The 16,176-nt window shown below is 39.5% G+C and overlaps 1 protein-coding gene across 2 annotated transcripts in view; it reads left to right on the forward strand.

Moving 5' to 3' along the window:
• COLEC12 (collectin subfamily member 12) overlaps positions 1–14,509 on the forward strand; it is a 73,033-nt gene extending 58,524 nt beyond the window's left edge. Inside the window, exons 3-9 of one of the 2 annotated variants that reach the window (XM_035125924.3) lie at positions 3,473–3,595; positions 4,602–4,700; positions 5,386–6,432; positions 9,202–9,672; positions 10,020–10,156; positions 11,309–11,418; positions 14,239–14,509. In XM_035125924.3, coding sequence (XP_034981815.3) covers positions 3,473–3,595; positions 4,602–4,700; positions 5,386–6,432; positions 9,202–9,672; positions 10,020–10,156; positions 11,309–11,418; positions 14,239–14,494 — 2,243 coding nt within the window. In that variant the 3' untranslated portion in view covers positions 14,495–14,509. The remainder of the gene's footprint in view (positions 1–3,472; positions 3,596–4,601; positions 4,701–5,385; positions 6,433–9,201; positions 9,673–10,019; positions 10,157–11,308; positions 11,419–14,238) is intronic. The other variant, XM_088675416.1, reaches the window with a different exon arrangement.
• The last annotated feature ends 1,667 nt before the right edge of the window (positions 14,510–16,176 follow it).

The raw sequence follows: 16,176 nt of genomic DNA on the forward strand, positions 1-16,176 counted from the left end.
TCTTTTTCTTCTCTCCTTTCAATTAAGATATGTTGTATTTAATCACAGTAGGTATTGGTGGTGGTTCCCTGTAATTAAATGGCTAAGGCTGCTGAAGTGTGTAATTAGGCTTTTTATCTATTCATTCTGTATCTCTGGCCTACAATGAGCAAGAGCAAAGTCATAAGTAAAATGACTGGGTTATTAAAAAAAAAATAAGTGAGAGATTATGGTCAAACTGGATAATGGGGTTTCTTCCATTCAATGAAAAGGTTTGTGTATAGTACATTCCACCAGAAATATTTCCTTTTATGAAACTCTTCCAGAGAAAATAATGGCATCCTTTTGGGACACTTTATTATGTCAGATAGGGAAGAAAGGATTAATGAAGGGATACAGCAGTTGAATCAGTGGTTTTGCAAACTAGATCTTTCCAGCCCCTTCATGTGTACAGAGCTTTAAGAAACTGGGCCAATGATTTTCAGAGGCACTGATGGAAAAGACAAATAAAAATCCTATTGAAATTCAGAAGCATGGATGCATTTATGCTTGTCTGAAAGACTAAAGGTTACCATATTTCATGAGGTTCCCCCTGGCAACAGTTTTTCCCCCTTTGCATATATTTTTATTTTATCGCATTATTCCTTTATAAATGAAAATCTTTCAATAAAATACCAATTAACACCCCACACCCTTTTTGGCCCTAATAGTCAGTGCTTTCCAGAGCCAATAAAATCTATTTTAAGCAGATGAAGACCATCATAACTTTCCCCAAACTCTTTCCCCACACACCCTGCGAAATGATAATCTGAAGATCAGAACCGGAGTTTACATTTGGGCCTTGTCTTGATAAACAATCCAGATATTCATTTCAACAGACTCTTTAGAGCTTTGTTGCTTTACTTTGCTTTGCTTTGTGTTGAAGATAGGATGTTATGTTTTCACCTAGGATAGTAAAGCAAGGTTCATAGAAATAATTCAATGAGAGAGACTAACATTCAAAAGAATGACATATGAGATTAAATTAAATATATTAAGGAGTCTGCCTCCTTGAAAAGCATCCTTCTCCTTCCCAAAAAGGGGCAAAATATGTTTTTTTCCCCATTCTTGAGTAGTAAAACTGTTTATCTGCAGCTCCAAAAGAATCTGCAGATGGAGACCCCCCACATGAGAACAAAGTCCCCGGCCAATGGAATGTAATACTAGAAAAACAAATACTACAAAGGCTAGTAACAGGAGGATGTCTTTCTAGCTTGTTTTTGTGTGACCATCTTGGCTCCCGGAGAAAGGGGGTCCCCAAAACATGTGTACCAGCTGGATCCCTTTGTACTGAATTTCAGTCTGTTTAGCCAGATGTCTTCCAACAGTGACGAAAAAACAGAGCTCTTATTATAATAAGTCAGGAAACAGAAAAGTGTGTCAAGTGAAAGGAGGCCCATTGTCTCCCATCTGATATTTATTAAACGTTGTTTAAGTCAGCAATGAGAAATGTGCAACATCCGGAAGTGACCCCGACTCTCTGGTATGCTCAACCAGTGACAAAAGTCTGGGAGCAGCTCAACATTAAAGCCATGTGCTCAGATTGCATAACAGAGTGTGCAAACCATGGAACGGTAATAACAAATGAAAATCTGATGCAGACTAAGCTCAGTTCTGCATGACTTAATGTGTGACCTCTAAACAGAAGAATGTATACAGTACTAGTCTAATGAGATATCAAAAAGCTCTTAAGAATAAGATGATTCTTGCATGCTTCTTTTTTCATGCAGAAAAGTTTCTTTTAATATCAGTTAAAAGAAAAGCACCCTTGTGTACACACATATGATAAAAATGAATATATCTGCTTTTTGAAATGCTGCAGTTTTGTTAGCTGTATTCAGATGACATTTAAAGCTAAGGTTTAGCATTGCTAGAATGAGCCTAGCCTTCCCTCGCCACCCCCAGATTTATCTAATGCTCCCTGCTGCAAGGAAGAGATCAGAAGGTTCCAGTTATATTTCAGATTAAATAATAATAATAATTTTATTTATACCCTGCCCTTCCCAGTCAAGACCGGGGTCAGGGCAGCTAACAACAAAAATATCAAAACAAGCATAAAAGAAACAATTCAATTAAAATACAAATTAAATACAATGTTAAAATTCAATTTTAAAATGGGAATCTACAAGTGGAACCTCATTTAAATATCTGTAGGATAAAACCTTAGGGGAGGGTAACACTGAGTCAGTCCAAAGGCCAAGCGGAACTGCTCTGTCTTGCAGGCCCTACGAAAAGATGACAACTCCCACTGGGCCCTAGTCTCCTGAGAGAGAGCGTTCCACCAGGTCGGGGCTAGTACTGAGAAGGCCCTGGTCCTGGTCGAGGCAGTTTAAATTTAGTTTAAATTTGTCACCAGAGCACTATAGTGTAGCTAACCCTAACTATGGTTAGTGAAAACAAGCTAGCTTCATAAAGTTCAATTTGAAGTTGCCTGGTTTCTACTAATCATAGTTAGAATTAACTACAGTTTGTTTGGATTTGCATGACATGACAAGCTGTGGTTAGTATAAAAAACAAAAAACAAAGCGAAAGGTTCCAAACCCATCCTTACCACAGGGAAAAGGTGAGTGCACAAGTCCAGTAAGGAAGCTTGGCTCATTCTAAAGAATAGTGTAGCATTATGCCTGAACGCCACTGTCTTTCCACTAGTGCAAGGGTTCTTAAACTGTGGTCTCTGCACAACTGGTAATCCACTAGCTTTGTTCAAGTGTTCCACAGCATTTCTGTAGCTGAAGGGGAGTTGAAGATGGGAGATAGCACACCTATCAGATTGTTTTTATTTTTAATTGTCTTTTATTTCTTTGAATTGGTAAGAAAACTAGAAGAAATAAAAGAATCAATAAAATACAAATTTTAAATATCATACAGCACCTAATATAGGGCATTATAATTGTTACAACAGGCAGGAAAATCAATACAGTGGTACCTCTACTTACGAATTTAATGCGTTCCGAACACACATTCGTTAGTCGAATCCTATAGGGATGCATTGGGAGAAAAAATTCGTACGTCAAAGCAACCCTATCTAAAAATTTGTAAGTAGAAAAAATCCTATCTAAACTGCATCCAAGATGGCGGACGGAGCTCCGTTCGTAAGTAGAAACATTCGTAAGTAGAGTTATTCATAAGTAGAGGTACCGCTGTATTTCGTCTGCCAAGACCCTCAACAACTTCAAGTGGTCCCTAGGCAAGCAAGCCACTGCACTGGGGCCTTAATGGAGCAAAAATGGTTCCACAGTTCCGCTGTTTTTCTAACGGAAAACCTCCAGAGAGCACCAGATCTTATTGAAAGTATCCTGGAAATGCTTACTGTCATGGTCCAGGACACAGACTTGAAAATTTAAAAGCTTAACAGAATAAAAATGTAAAACACCTGAAAAGCATTCAGGGTACAAAGGCCGAAACATGGAAAATGACATTGAGTTAGATCTAAAATCTTCATCTTCTTTTGCAGGCATTCAAGAAGGAGCACAATGCACCAAGTGTAAAAGCAACTGGGCACTGAAGTTTTCCATCATACTGTTGTATATATTATGTGCCTTGTTAACAATAACAGTAGCCATTCTTGGATACAAAGGTATATATCACATCTATAGCAGCTGCCTTTTGAGTACGATTCCAAGAAAAAGGGATAAAAGGAAATACTTATAAATAAAAGGATTTTCAGATTCAGTATGATATGATTTCAGAAAAGGCTATTCAGATATATATTTCAGTATTAGAACTGTTATTTTCAAAGACTTATTAATATACATTCATTCTGATCTATACATATTTTCTTGTAAATAAAAGCCTGTTTATGCAATTGCAACATCCAGAAATTCTGTACATATGGCAGGCTATTAGGGAATGTGTACCATCTGCGCACACATGAACTTAATTTCTGCAATCCTTAACCTACCCCAGGCCTTTATTTTTTACGGATAAGAATCACAGAAATTAGGAATATATGTATATGTCCCAGGCCACATGCTATTTCATATGTATGGTGAACTGCACACAGACAGTCCTTGAAATCCTACCAAATACAGAATTTCCAGCCTTACATTATGTTGATTACCAGGGAACTGACTTTCATGTAAGTGTGCTTTGGGAAAAGAATGTAGACTTTGGGAGAGAACAAAATTCTTTGTATGGAAGAGGTTAACATATATTCCATTGGGAACTCCATCCAGGTAAATCCTTTTGAAGTCTATCATGGAATATTACATCCATCTTTGTCAACCTTCATAAGGATGGAGCCTTCATTCCCAAACAAATATATTGTAATGTAACTCCTAGAGATATTTTGTCTTAAGGAATTTTGTGATCGTGATACTTCTGGTAGCAATTGGCTAGGCCACCGAGAGAATGAAATTGTCAACAATATTTAAGTGTGGTGTTTTTTTTAACCCCACACAATATCAAATGTTTGGGGTGGATAAAAACTTTTAAACACTTGTTTTATTCTTGGTGCCATTCAAGGAGATTTGGCAACAGAGACAAGGCTTCCTAAGTCGAGCTCTCTAATTAGTTTATGACAACTCTGTTTAATGGTGTAGTTCTTTTGAATTATTGCTAAGATACTGTTTTTATTGTTCCAGTTGTAGAAAAAATGGACAATGTTACTGGAGGAATGGAAAATTCACATAAAAGATACGCCGAGAAACTCACAACAGTGGAGGGTGACCTGAAAAAATTGGGTAATTCATATGCAAACAAAAGCAGTATGTTAATTATTGTTTAGTTTATTGACTGATCAGATTTCCTTGTCAGCTAATTAGTACTTAAGCCCTATTCAAGAGCAGTAGTGTTGGTTTTTCAATGGAGAAACCTATATTGTTGGAACTATTCCCAGAAAGGAGGAAATATTTTGTGCCTAATCTCTTGCAGAACCCCAGCTTGTCCCACGCATAGGGATGGAGGAGAAATCAAATTCAGTTCACATTTAAAGATGAACCTTACACAGTTCACATTGCAAAAGAATTCAAAAACTGAAACGTAGCCATCCTTCAAAGTTTGCACTTCTTAGAATTTTGCAATGCAGTTCTGCAGGCAATACAGTTCTCCATGTGATTCATTCATATGTGCTCTTGAGAAAATTAGGACCTTTTACGGTACCAGTGGCACTTAAGTGCACCATTGCGTTTTATGTTAAAGAAAAAGGAACTATCAGGTTATGTTGTCTTAAAGGAAAAGGAGCCATTATTCTGTTCTTCTAGAGTTAAAAATCAGCCATATGCCAAAATATTTTTGGTTTGTTTCATCTGTTGAATTAATTCTGACAAAAAAGCAAACTCTATTAAAGCAAAGTTCCTCTGCTAAATAATAAGCTACAAAATCACCCCTGAATTATTATTATTATTATTGCTCTCTCTCTCTCTTTAGATTACCAAGCAGCAGAGAAAGCTGTGAGCACCAACACAGAGCTTTCAAGCTTCAAGGCTGACATTCTGGCCCTCCGCCAACAGCTTCATGAGATTTCAGAGAAAACAGCAAAGAACAAAGATACACTGGAGAAGTTGCAGGAGTCTGGGAACATGTTAGATGAGCGGCAGAGCCAAATGAAAGGTGTTTTGGATAGCAACTCTTTCATGATTTTAAGTGTCAACAAAACTCTCCAAGCTTACAATGGCTACATCAACGACCTTCAGAAAGACACGAGTAACATTCAGACAAGTTTGCAGAGTCAAATGCACTCACATAACATAGTCATCATGAATCTGAACAATCTCAATCAGACCCAAGTTCAGCAAAGAGATCTTATTAGTGCTTTGCAGAGATCTGTGGATGATACAAGTCAAGCTATCCAAAGGATCAAAAGCGACTTTCAAAACCTTCAGCAGGTTGCCCTCCAAGCACGGAAGGACACAGACTGGCTCAAAGAGAAAGTGCAGAATTTGCAGACATTAGCAGCCAATAACTCAGCTTTAGCCAAAGCTAATAATGATACACTTGAGGATATGAGCAGTCAGCTTAGCTCATTCAGTGGGCAGATGGAGAACATCACCACTATTGCACAAGCCAATGAACAAAGTTTGAAGGAGCTCCAAGAACACCATAAAGAATATGAAAATGGAACATCTGCCAAATTTAGCCAGCAAGAAGACCGATTTCAAAACTTTGAGAAAGATATTGTCAACATCATTAGTAATATTAGCTACACGGCTCATCACTTGCGGACACTAACTAGCAACCTTAACGATGTCCGGACAACATGCACAGATACTCTTAGTAAACATACAGATGAGCTGACTTTTATGAACAACACATTAGCAAATATTCGCCTGGATGCGACTGCTCTCAGGATGCAACAGGACGTGATGAGGACAAGATTAGATATTGAAGTATCCAATTTATCTGTAGTAATGGAAGAAATGAAGCTGGTAGATTCTAAACATGGTCAGCTCATTAAGAATTTCACAATACTACAAGGTGAGAAATGTCTCAGATAATCCACTGTACATGGTGCCAAGATACTGACTAGTAATGTTTGTTTCTCCCTGCAATGTAAATATCATAAATCACAGCCATGGGTGCTAGTGCAAGTGGGTAGCACAGCTCACTCAGCCCAGGCTGTACAATTACTGTTGTGCCAAAAACCACAATATTTTTGTGTCCCTCTGTGCATTGCTAAGGAAGCACTTCTTCTTTGTGGTACTACATCTTGAACTTTCCAATCTGGAAAGTCCTATCTGAATTTCTGGGACTGAGCTACTGAAGTGTCCTTACTTTTCCTTAACACTAACTTGGTCAATGGTTCTGCACCTAAATATTCTGTAGTATGGCTGCATGTGCTTGTTTGATAGCCTACGATGTTCTAAATTGTACTTGCCTTTTGACTATGAACCTTGCACATCACCACCTTGATTAACTTTGGCTACAGAATGAATACGTGGTGTTTGTTTCATAGAGTGTATAAATGCCTTCTTATAAAGGAAAGTTTCTGCTTTCTGCATGTCCGCCTGTGTTCTCTGTAAGTTTGCTGTTGGTCTGAGTAGCTGAAAAGGAAATAATGCTGCTTAGGCATGAAAATGGCTGTATATTTTATGCCCAATCTGTTAAATTGATGAAGAGAGGTCAAATCTATGAGATAGGCCTTAAAACTTTAATCATTGGGGATTCAAAGCATACAGTATTTATTTTTGAGGTGATTTTAACTCAATATATTTCTATGTTAGGGAATGAAATAGTAAATGTTATGTCCTCTATTCCAAGTGGTTAGTTAAAGGTAAGTAATCAATTAAACACTCTTAAAGTTCTACTGTAGGATTTCAAAAAGTTGGAAGATGTGCAATACCAAGAAATAGCAAGAAACACACAAAAAATCCCAAATGAAATGGGATGTCTGTACTTGGGGGCCGGGGGTGATTAATGCTAAATGCACATTTTCTGAACAAAGTCAAATAAAAAGTATTGTAGATGAAAAGCAGCAGAAGGGAAAGTCGGGCATTACTGTTTGCCCAAACATGCATAAAGGGCATTGGGAAAAAAATTAATATTTTGATAATGTAGAACTACGTTTCACGTTAAATGCAGGAATTAAAGGCACCTATTGGTATGTGGCACTAGATGAGATATAGTATATATATGCTGTTGTGGTGGATTTTGCAGCACAATTATTTGAAAACCCACAGTTTCAAGTATTTCAAAATTTAATATAAATTGTGGATTCGTTTCCACTCACAGAAGTAGATGTAAGAAGAAATAAGTATTTTCATCTATTAATGTTGACCAGTTGATCTTGACCTTCCCAACCTAATTTGCAGCTTAATATTCCCAAAATTTACCTATCCTCTTGCAATTGCCTGGAATTGAGATTTTCTGAAATTAAGTACCATCTCAATCAAATCACTGGATTTTTTCTAGAGGAATTAAATTTTAATACATAAGGTAAAGAAGTGTTTCAGCCCTGAAATACCAATTCCTGCTTAGGTGGAAATGAATGAAAAATATTAGTTGCACTGTCGCCAAACAATTCAGTTTTAGCAAAAACAGTAACAGATAGTTGATGCTATGTTCGGAACATTCTGAAATAGCCACTAAAATAAGTTTTTTGCTGGTTTTTCATTTGTTCTGATTATCAAGAATTTGATAGGTATCGATACACATATTGGATACTATGAACTAAGTTAACAAATGTTAACTTTTAACTGCATACTCCTCGACATGCAGTATGTGTGCAATTATACCATGGCATAGACAGACCTTAAACACACAAAAAAATATGCCCCAAAGCTAACAGAGGTAAGTTTTACCCTCCTTCTTTAATAATGGAACTGGGGATCATCCAGTGCAGCAGAAAGGTGGGAGATTCAGGACTGACAAAAGGAAGTACATCTTCACACGGCATAGAATTAGAGAATTCAGTACTACATGATGTACTCGAGGGAAAGCAACTTAGATGGCTTCTGAGGGGGATTAGACAAATTCATTGAGGATGAGGCTATTTAATGGGTACTAGTCATGATGGCTATATGCTACCTCCAGTAACAGAGGCAATCTGTCTCTGAATACCAGTTCCAGGGAATCATGTCCCAGGCATCTGGTTGGCCACTGTCAGAACAGGATCCTGGACTAGATAGGCCTTTGGTCTTACCAGCAGGGCTTATCTTACGCTCCTAAACCTGTTCCAGGCTCTTTCTCCACATGCCTTAGCTGCCAAGTATCCCGTTTTTCGCGTGAAACCCCTGGATTTTAATCCGTTTCCCACTGTTCTCCCGAATGGAGAAAAATCACAGAAATCCCCCGGATTTCCTACCTGCCAGCGAGCCTCCATTTTGGATGCCGCTCTGCCCATGGGCACCGGAAATCGGGCAGAGCGGCACCGGAAGTCGCTTCTACGCATGCCCGGTGGCCATCTTGGTGGTGGCCGCATAGCGGCGGCCGTCACCAAGATGGCCGCCGCCATGTGGCCACCACCAAGATGGCCGTCAGGCATGCATAGAAGCAACTTCCAGTGCCGCTCTGCCCGATTTCCGATGCCCACACATGGGCAGAGCACTCCCGGAAGTTGCTTCTACGCAACGTCCGGTGCCGTGCCACTGCTGATCCCGCATTTTTCAGCGGGAGACTTGGCAAGTATGACATACATACACACAGTCCTTGGTACTGTGATGCATTAATCCAGTATTTTTACTGTAATTTAATTTTAATATATAGAACTGCCATATTAACGTTCCCCTCATGTTCAAATTATTTCAGGACCTCCAGGCCCGAGAGGTCCCAAGGGGGACAGAGGGCCCCAAGGTCCTACTGGCCTTACTGGGCCCAAAGGACAAAAAGGAGAAAAAGGTGAACCAGGACCAGCAGGACCGCAAGGTGAAAAGGGACCGATTGGACCAGCCGGACCACCAGGTGAAAAAGGCGGGAAAGGTTCCAGAGGTTCACCTGGATCCAAAGGCCAGAGAGGTTCAACGGGGAAGACTGGTCTGCCAGGACCTAGTGGAGAACCAGGACTACCCGGACCACCTGGCAAAGATGGCCCCCCTGGCCCACAGGGCCCCCCTGGACCTCAAGGTCTACAAGGAATTGTTGGGGAGCCAGGAATACCTGGTCCACGTGGGTTGCCTGGTCTGCCTGGTGCACCTGGAATGCGTGGACTACAGGGCCAACCTGGACCTCCTGGCCCACCAGGTCCAGGAATACCGGTGGCACTACAAAGCGAGGCTAATGGTAAGCTCTTTGCTCACATACATCTCTACCAGTCTGCCTGTGTCTCAAAGTGTCTTCTAGTCAAACCGTATCTGATTTGCCCTTTATACTTGTCAGAAAATAGATTTAAAGGCCGGGTTGTTAGAAAGATATGACTGCAGCTCTATGAATGGAAATGCCATTCAAATTATATTCTGGAGTCGGTATTGTTTGTCAAATTGATTGGATCCTAAAGGGTGGAATGCCACTGTACTACATACAATACAGCGGTGTCCAGACATTTAGGAACTGGTCACATCAATTCAGGTATTTATGGGGGCCCAATTTTCTTTCACTCACTGGCTGAACAAAAGTGTTCCATGTTTCAGGTTGTCCTGTTTACTGGAAGAATTTTTCGGGCAATTGTTACTACTTTTCATCGGAAAGAGCCATTTTTGAAGACGCAAAGGCTTTCTGTGAAGAGAAATCATCACATTTGGTTTTTATAAACATTAAAGAGGAGCAGGTATAAACCGCATCTGATACTCTGACAACTAGAGGTGGAACCTTAGCATCATGGATATCAAAATATTGGTGGGGGGCAGCAGGGGTTATTAGATAGTTTCAGTTTTCCAGCAGTTCCAACTCCAAACTCAGTAAGGGCCTATTTGCACAAAAGAGCGACACAGGGAATTTCATGGCTGTTGCTGATAAAGAGTACTAGTAACTTCCTTAAAAAGTGTCGACAGTGTTTATTTTTAGGGCCAAGCTACATTCATCTCCTGACTTTTTCTTTTACTGAATTGATTAGACGTTGCCATTTCTTCAAAGCAGCATCAGTGAGTAAGGTATCACTCTTTCATGTCATACTATTTTCCCCAGTCAAAATTCTGCCCCATCCATGGCATTGTTGGCCCGACAGGGGAAAATAATACCTTTTGCTTTCTAGGCAGTTGATTGTCAGTGTGACACCTGTGTGATATGTGCCCAAAGGTCCTCTCTGGTGCCCACACAGCGCTGCTCCCCCCCAACCTCCCACCTTTGAAATTAGGCTTGAAAAGATAATTCTTTTGTAGCTAATTGAAGGCTTTTTATCCGGCCTAATTGCTGGTGAAGGGGAGAGTGGGTATTCATGTGTGTGGCTGTGGTGTGTGCCTGCATGCGAGCATGGTTGCAGTGTGTGCATGGTGCCCACAATAGTTTATCCAGTTTGCAAATATGCCCGTAGGCACAAAAAGGTTGGCGACCCCTCGACTAGCTTGACTGAGGGTGTGGAGGTTGGTGTTGATTGGAAAGACAGCACAAAGAAAAGGTGTTGAACATACCCTACCCTTTCCTTCCTACTGCTTTTTACCAACTGGCAGCCCTCTTCCTCATGGCTATATTTAACTAAAAAGAAATGGGGTGGGGGTGGGAATCACCCATGGATCTCGCAAGGCATGCAGCTCGACTCTATAAGGGTGCTTGCTAATAGGCAATTGTCTGAAGCAAAAGTGGTCACTGTTTAATTAATATTTATGATAACTATAATTTGATAATTAATAAGTTATAAGCAATGGAGCTCAAAACCATGAGTAGTCAACTTGGAATAAAAGGGACTCAAGGGACTTTTATGCCCAACGAGTTTACATGTTTTGAGATATGGAATAACGCAACTAGTACTTTCTTCTGTACACAGCAATGGCTTAAAAAACAGGTTGTTGCAAAAGGCAGCTTCTGGATTGGCCTCACGGACTCAGTGAAAGAAGATGAATGGCGATGGCTGGATGGAACCTTACCAGAATATATGTATGTGTAGGAAGGATATGAATTGTTCTTTTTCCTTCTTTCTTTCTTTTTTGCTACTGTTCTTGCTATTGGGTTTTTTATTTGTCATCATGTAGGCAGGATACTGCAGATGGGAAAGATTGCTGCAAACTTCTGAAGAAATGCTTTACCATGAAATGCTGTTATCTTTTGCTCTTCTATACTCAGGCTTTCTCTCTGGTTGCATTCACAAGGTTTTATTTTCTTGCCAAAAAAGAAGATGGATCATTGAGTAAAAGAATCATAGAACCACAATAAGCCAAGTTTGTTATGGAATTTTATTACAAACTGGGGATAGAATAATCACAGATTTTTTTTCTTGATCTCATTCTTCATTTTTTAAATAATTTGTATTACAACTGCCCATAAAGAGAGGCCATAATGTTAGAGGAAAATATTTTCTCTTATTTTCATTGAAACTTACTAGAAGATCAAACTGAGCCAAGTTCTTTTTAAACTGTCCAATGTTTCATTTAGGGCCATTGTTGGATCACAGAAACCGAAATCCGTTATTCCCACCAAGTGAAATAATGCCTGTCTCCTTCAGTCACAATTTGTCTTCCATTTGGCACTTTGTTAAGGATGTAATTCAAAATTGGCTAGTCCTGTCTTATCCTGATGAAATCCCCAGGTACTTAACTTAAATCACCTTCCTAAAACAAGCATAACCCAACATGCAGTAAAATCTTTGAATTCTCAGAAAAGATCTAGAGTTTGATCTTTGAGAGCAAATGGCCATGTGAAGTAAACAAAGGTGATACCTCTAAATTCACATTCTGTGTCTCTCAACATATCCTGAGCCCTTCGTATCTTTCTATGAATCCTATGTGTATTAGAACATAGTATCCTTCCACTTCTCTTTTACCCTGTCAGGTTAGCAGGCTATTATGTTTTCCAGGGCCGGCTCTAGGGGTAGGCTGGGTGGCGCCAGGGCGCCGGACCAGCAGGGGGCGCTGCGCGGCGGAGCCGCGCGACAGCCCACCAGCTGCGGCAAGAAACGGGGCGGGGCGGGAACGCCGGAGCGATCTCCGCACCACGACGCCAGGGCGCCCGACATGCTTGAGACAGCCCTGATGTTTTCTATTGTTATTAACAGCTTTTTATTGAATTTTCAGAAAAGAAACAAAAACAAAAAACCAGTCAAATAATACAAACTAAATTAGAATATATCAAGTCCAGACCAAACCAGTGGTTAGACATCCAAGCAAATAGATTTGTATGAAGAGTCTATATATCAGAGAACTTCCCATCTTTATTGTGTTTTTGGAAAGTCACCTTCTCATCTGCTGCCAGTTGAGTCATGTCCACTGTATGATGGGGAGGGGGCAGGTGGAACAGACTGCTGCTTCCAGTATTGAAGCATTAGATATTTATCCACCATGAGTGCTAGAAGCAGTTAAATTACCCGTCAATAGAATATTAACATCCATAAATCAGTGAGCTATGTTGAGGTGCCATATTTGGATAGAAAGGCAGAGGAAAGCATATTTTAGTTTATAAATACAGTAATAATTATGCTGTGCTTGATTCTAATACAAAGGGCTCACATTTCTGAGAATCTGTCATAATATGTGGGGATAAAGTATACAGAAAACCAGAAAACCAGGCATGTAGAGCCGCTCCTAATTTGTATTAAGCCAAGATTGAAACTGTCTTCATTTTTAGTATAGAGTGCAATTTAGGGAAATGCACTTGCTGCTTGTCGTCTGAAATCTGGGAGGGCGTGATTTTATCTGAATCCAAATTGCCATTTTATTTCTCTCTCTCTTTCAAACACAAAAGGCATAGACACATGTGGCTTTTTATGCAGCACCTCTGAACTTTCCCCCAGTGTTTATCTTATGTTGTATTTTGCATGTTCCTTTGTGATCTAAAGACCAACAGTCACTTCAGCTAAATGTTGTTGTTTTTCTAGAAAACTTGGTGCCTTCCCAAAATGTCACTCAAACTCCATGAGCTGGACAAGCATGTTCTTAAATCCTTAAATTATTTAGCTTTGGGTGCTGTGCCATCCACTTCAGCCAGCAACCACAGCCCTGTGCTTAATAAGCTGTTTCTTCAATATAGACGATCCTTTAAAATCCTGATATTGGCAGCACATTCCATTTAATAAATCAAGTGATTTTGGGCCCATCATGTAAAATTTTCAGCGGAATACTACCGTAACTTGCTCTGTAAAGGCTAAAGGACTTTAAAAATTGTCAGGGTTTTTGTTCATTTCCAATCTGAAATGTAATTTGCTCCGCAAAGATGCAACAGAGGGTTGAAGAAACATATGCAGAAAAGCCATCTTTGCCAAAGTGTTGGCTGGTTAACTGTGAATATGCCTTGGGTTTATGGCATTTTAAAACTCTTATTTTCTGCTTCTTTCCGTGTGTTAACAAGAAACTACCAGTTTGCTTTGATTTGGGGATGCATATACAAATACAGCAGGAAGACATCCTTATGTCACAGTAGCTTATCTGCAGCTGCAGAGGAAGCAGCTACGGTAAATGCTGCCCCATTACTACTCCATCCCCTTCTTATGCATCCTTGTCCATCCCCAAATCAGAACAAAGTTCATTGGTCTAATTTTAGGGCTCTGAGCTTCAGCAGCTTGTTGAATTGATTCTCTTCTCTGCAGCCCAGATGTTTTCCATTTCCAGGAAGAGTCATGCATTGTTTGTTATAAGGAGTATGTTTTCTGCTCAGAACAGACTGTCATTATTTTGTTACTGTTTTTATTATTCTCATCTGTCCCAGTATCACATGATGGTTTGCTATTTGTTTTGCGGAATGATCTATTTTCTGTTTTGTTGAAAGAAACTGGAGCGCTGGACAACCCGATAACTGGAAACATGGCCATGGACCTGGGGAAGATTGTGCTGGGTTAATCCATGCTGGGCTTTGGAACGACTTTCACTGTGAAGATGTTAACAGTTTTATTTGTGAGCAGGAGAATGGACAAAGGTATGCTAGAACCTTGACTAGGATCAATTCTCATTTGCTACAAGGGCCAAACCCCAAGCCAAGTTTAAACAGCTGTAAAAACAGAGGACCCAGTCCTCTATGCGTATGACTAGTTGGTTGGAAGCCCTTAGAAGAGGATTGCAGTTCAACCCAGTCATGTACAGATCAAAGCTTATTTCTAGTTCAGTTTCTATTGTTCAAGCCATTGAGGTTTTAAGGTGCTGGCCGGAATCCAGAGACTGTACAGCCCCTCTAGTCCCCCTCCCACACTTTGGAAATATGAGCTCCATGTATTTTGCACAGCTTGTGTCCAAAAATATACCCACCTCTTCAAGAAGCAAAATCTATACAATAGATTTCTCTTCCCAAGTTACCACATAAGGACACATTGATGCATGTTCAGGATTCAGAAATACAAGTATAGCTTTAGTCACAACAACCTGGGATATATACCGTCCACAAGATTCAGTTTCAATACCAGAAGGCACAGATTCAGTATAAAGTGCTTTGAAGGCTGTTCAGTTCAGTCCAGATCCGAGTTCAGTAAACCGAATTGTCTTTCCCATTCACTATTATTGAAAAATTTAAAAATAGTTGTAACTTTTTATCCTTTGGAAAGAATTGGATGAAATTTTCAGGCATAATAGCCTCTCCTGAATGGATAAAGTCCAATGAATTGCATTTCCCCCAGGTTTTTTGTTATGTTTTTATGTTGGGCATCTTTACATGTTTGCTTTGTACAAGCAACAAATGATTTTTTGGTAATTTTTTGGCATAATTGGATCAAATTTGCATGCCATTAGCCTCTTCTGAGGTGATGAATTCTGTTCTTAGCCTGTTGGTTTTTTAAAACAGATATTATGTTTAAAGCTTTTCTTTAAACTTTAATGCATTGCTTTTCCTTTCCTGCTTTAGCTGAAGCTCTGGGATTGTAATAGGCTGTGGACCTTATAAGAGACACAAATGAGTGAGATTTCCTGAATGATGAAGTATCCTCTGGGACAGAACCATCACCCAACCAAAAGAGGGAGCACTGAGAACATTGATGAAAAAAATTCATCAGCACAATTGGTCCGCCTTATCTTCTAATTTTTCAGGGGCTTTACAACTTGTTGCACAAACGCATCAATTGGAAATACAATTGGACTAAACCAGCTATAGATCCTCTTCAACCACAAAACATACAAATGCTGAAGATTTATAAAACAATGGACTATGCCAAGCTGACTACAAATCATGACTTTTCCACAGGAAGAAAAAAAAGAATACAAACCTACTGTGTAAACACAATAGCCACTTGCTAAAATCCCAAATGCTGGCAAATTATATAAATATACATTTATAAATATATATAAATTTTATATATAAATATATATAGGCCAATTCTGATCAGTAATATAGAATATACTTTTAAATTTTTTGTATTTTTGTACAAAATATTTGCTTACTACAATGGTCTTTTTAACTGCCTTTTTATATAAATATAGTACACAGAAGCCAAAGAAAACAGCAGTGATACTACTTATAATTCACTAGAAATGATTGTCAGGTATACGTCTCATCAGTTTAAAACACAGTTTTGTTTTATAGATAAATATATATGCCAGATAAATTACCCAAGTTTAATAACTTTTGAAGCTGACTGTAGGTGGCATTTGCAGTATTTTAGCAGCCATCACCAATCTGGTGCCCTTCACATGTTTGCGGGCATAGCAGTGCTGGCTGAGACTGATGGGAATTCTAGTGCAAAACATCTGGATGCCACCAAATTGGCTAAGCCTGGCATAGAGC

The sequence above is a fragment of the Zootoca vivipara genome, chromosome 8 (genome assembly GCF_965207765.1).
Source record: "Zootoca vivipara chromosome 8, rZooViv2.hap1.1, whole genome shotgun sequence".
Lineage (NCBI taxonomy): Eukaryota > Metazoa > Chordata > Lepidosauria > Squamata > Lacertidae > Zootoca > Zootoca vivipara.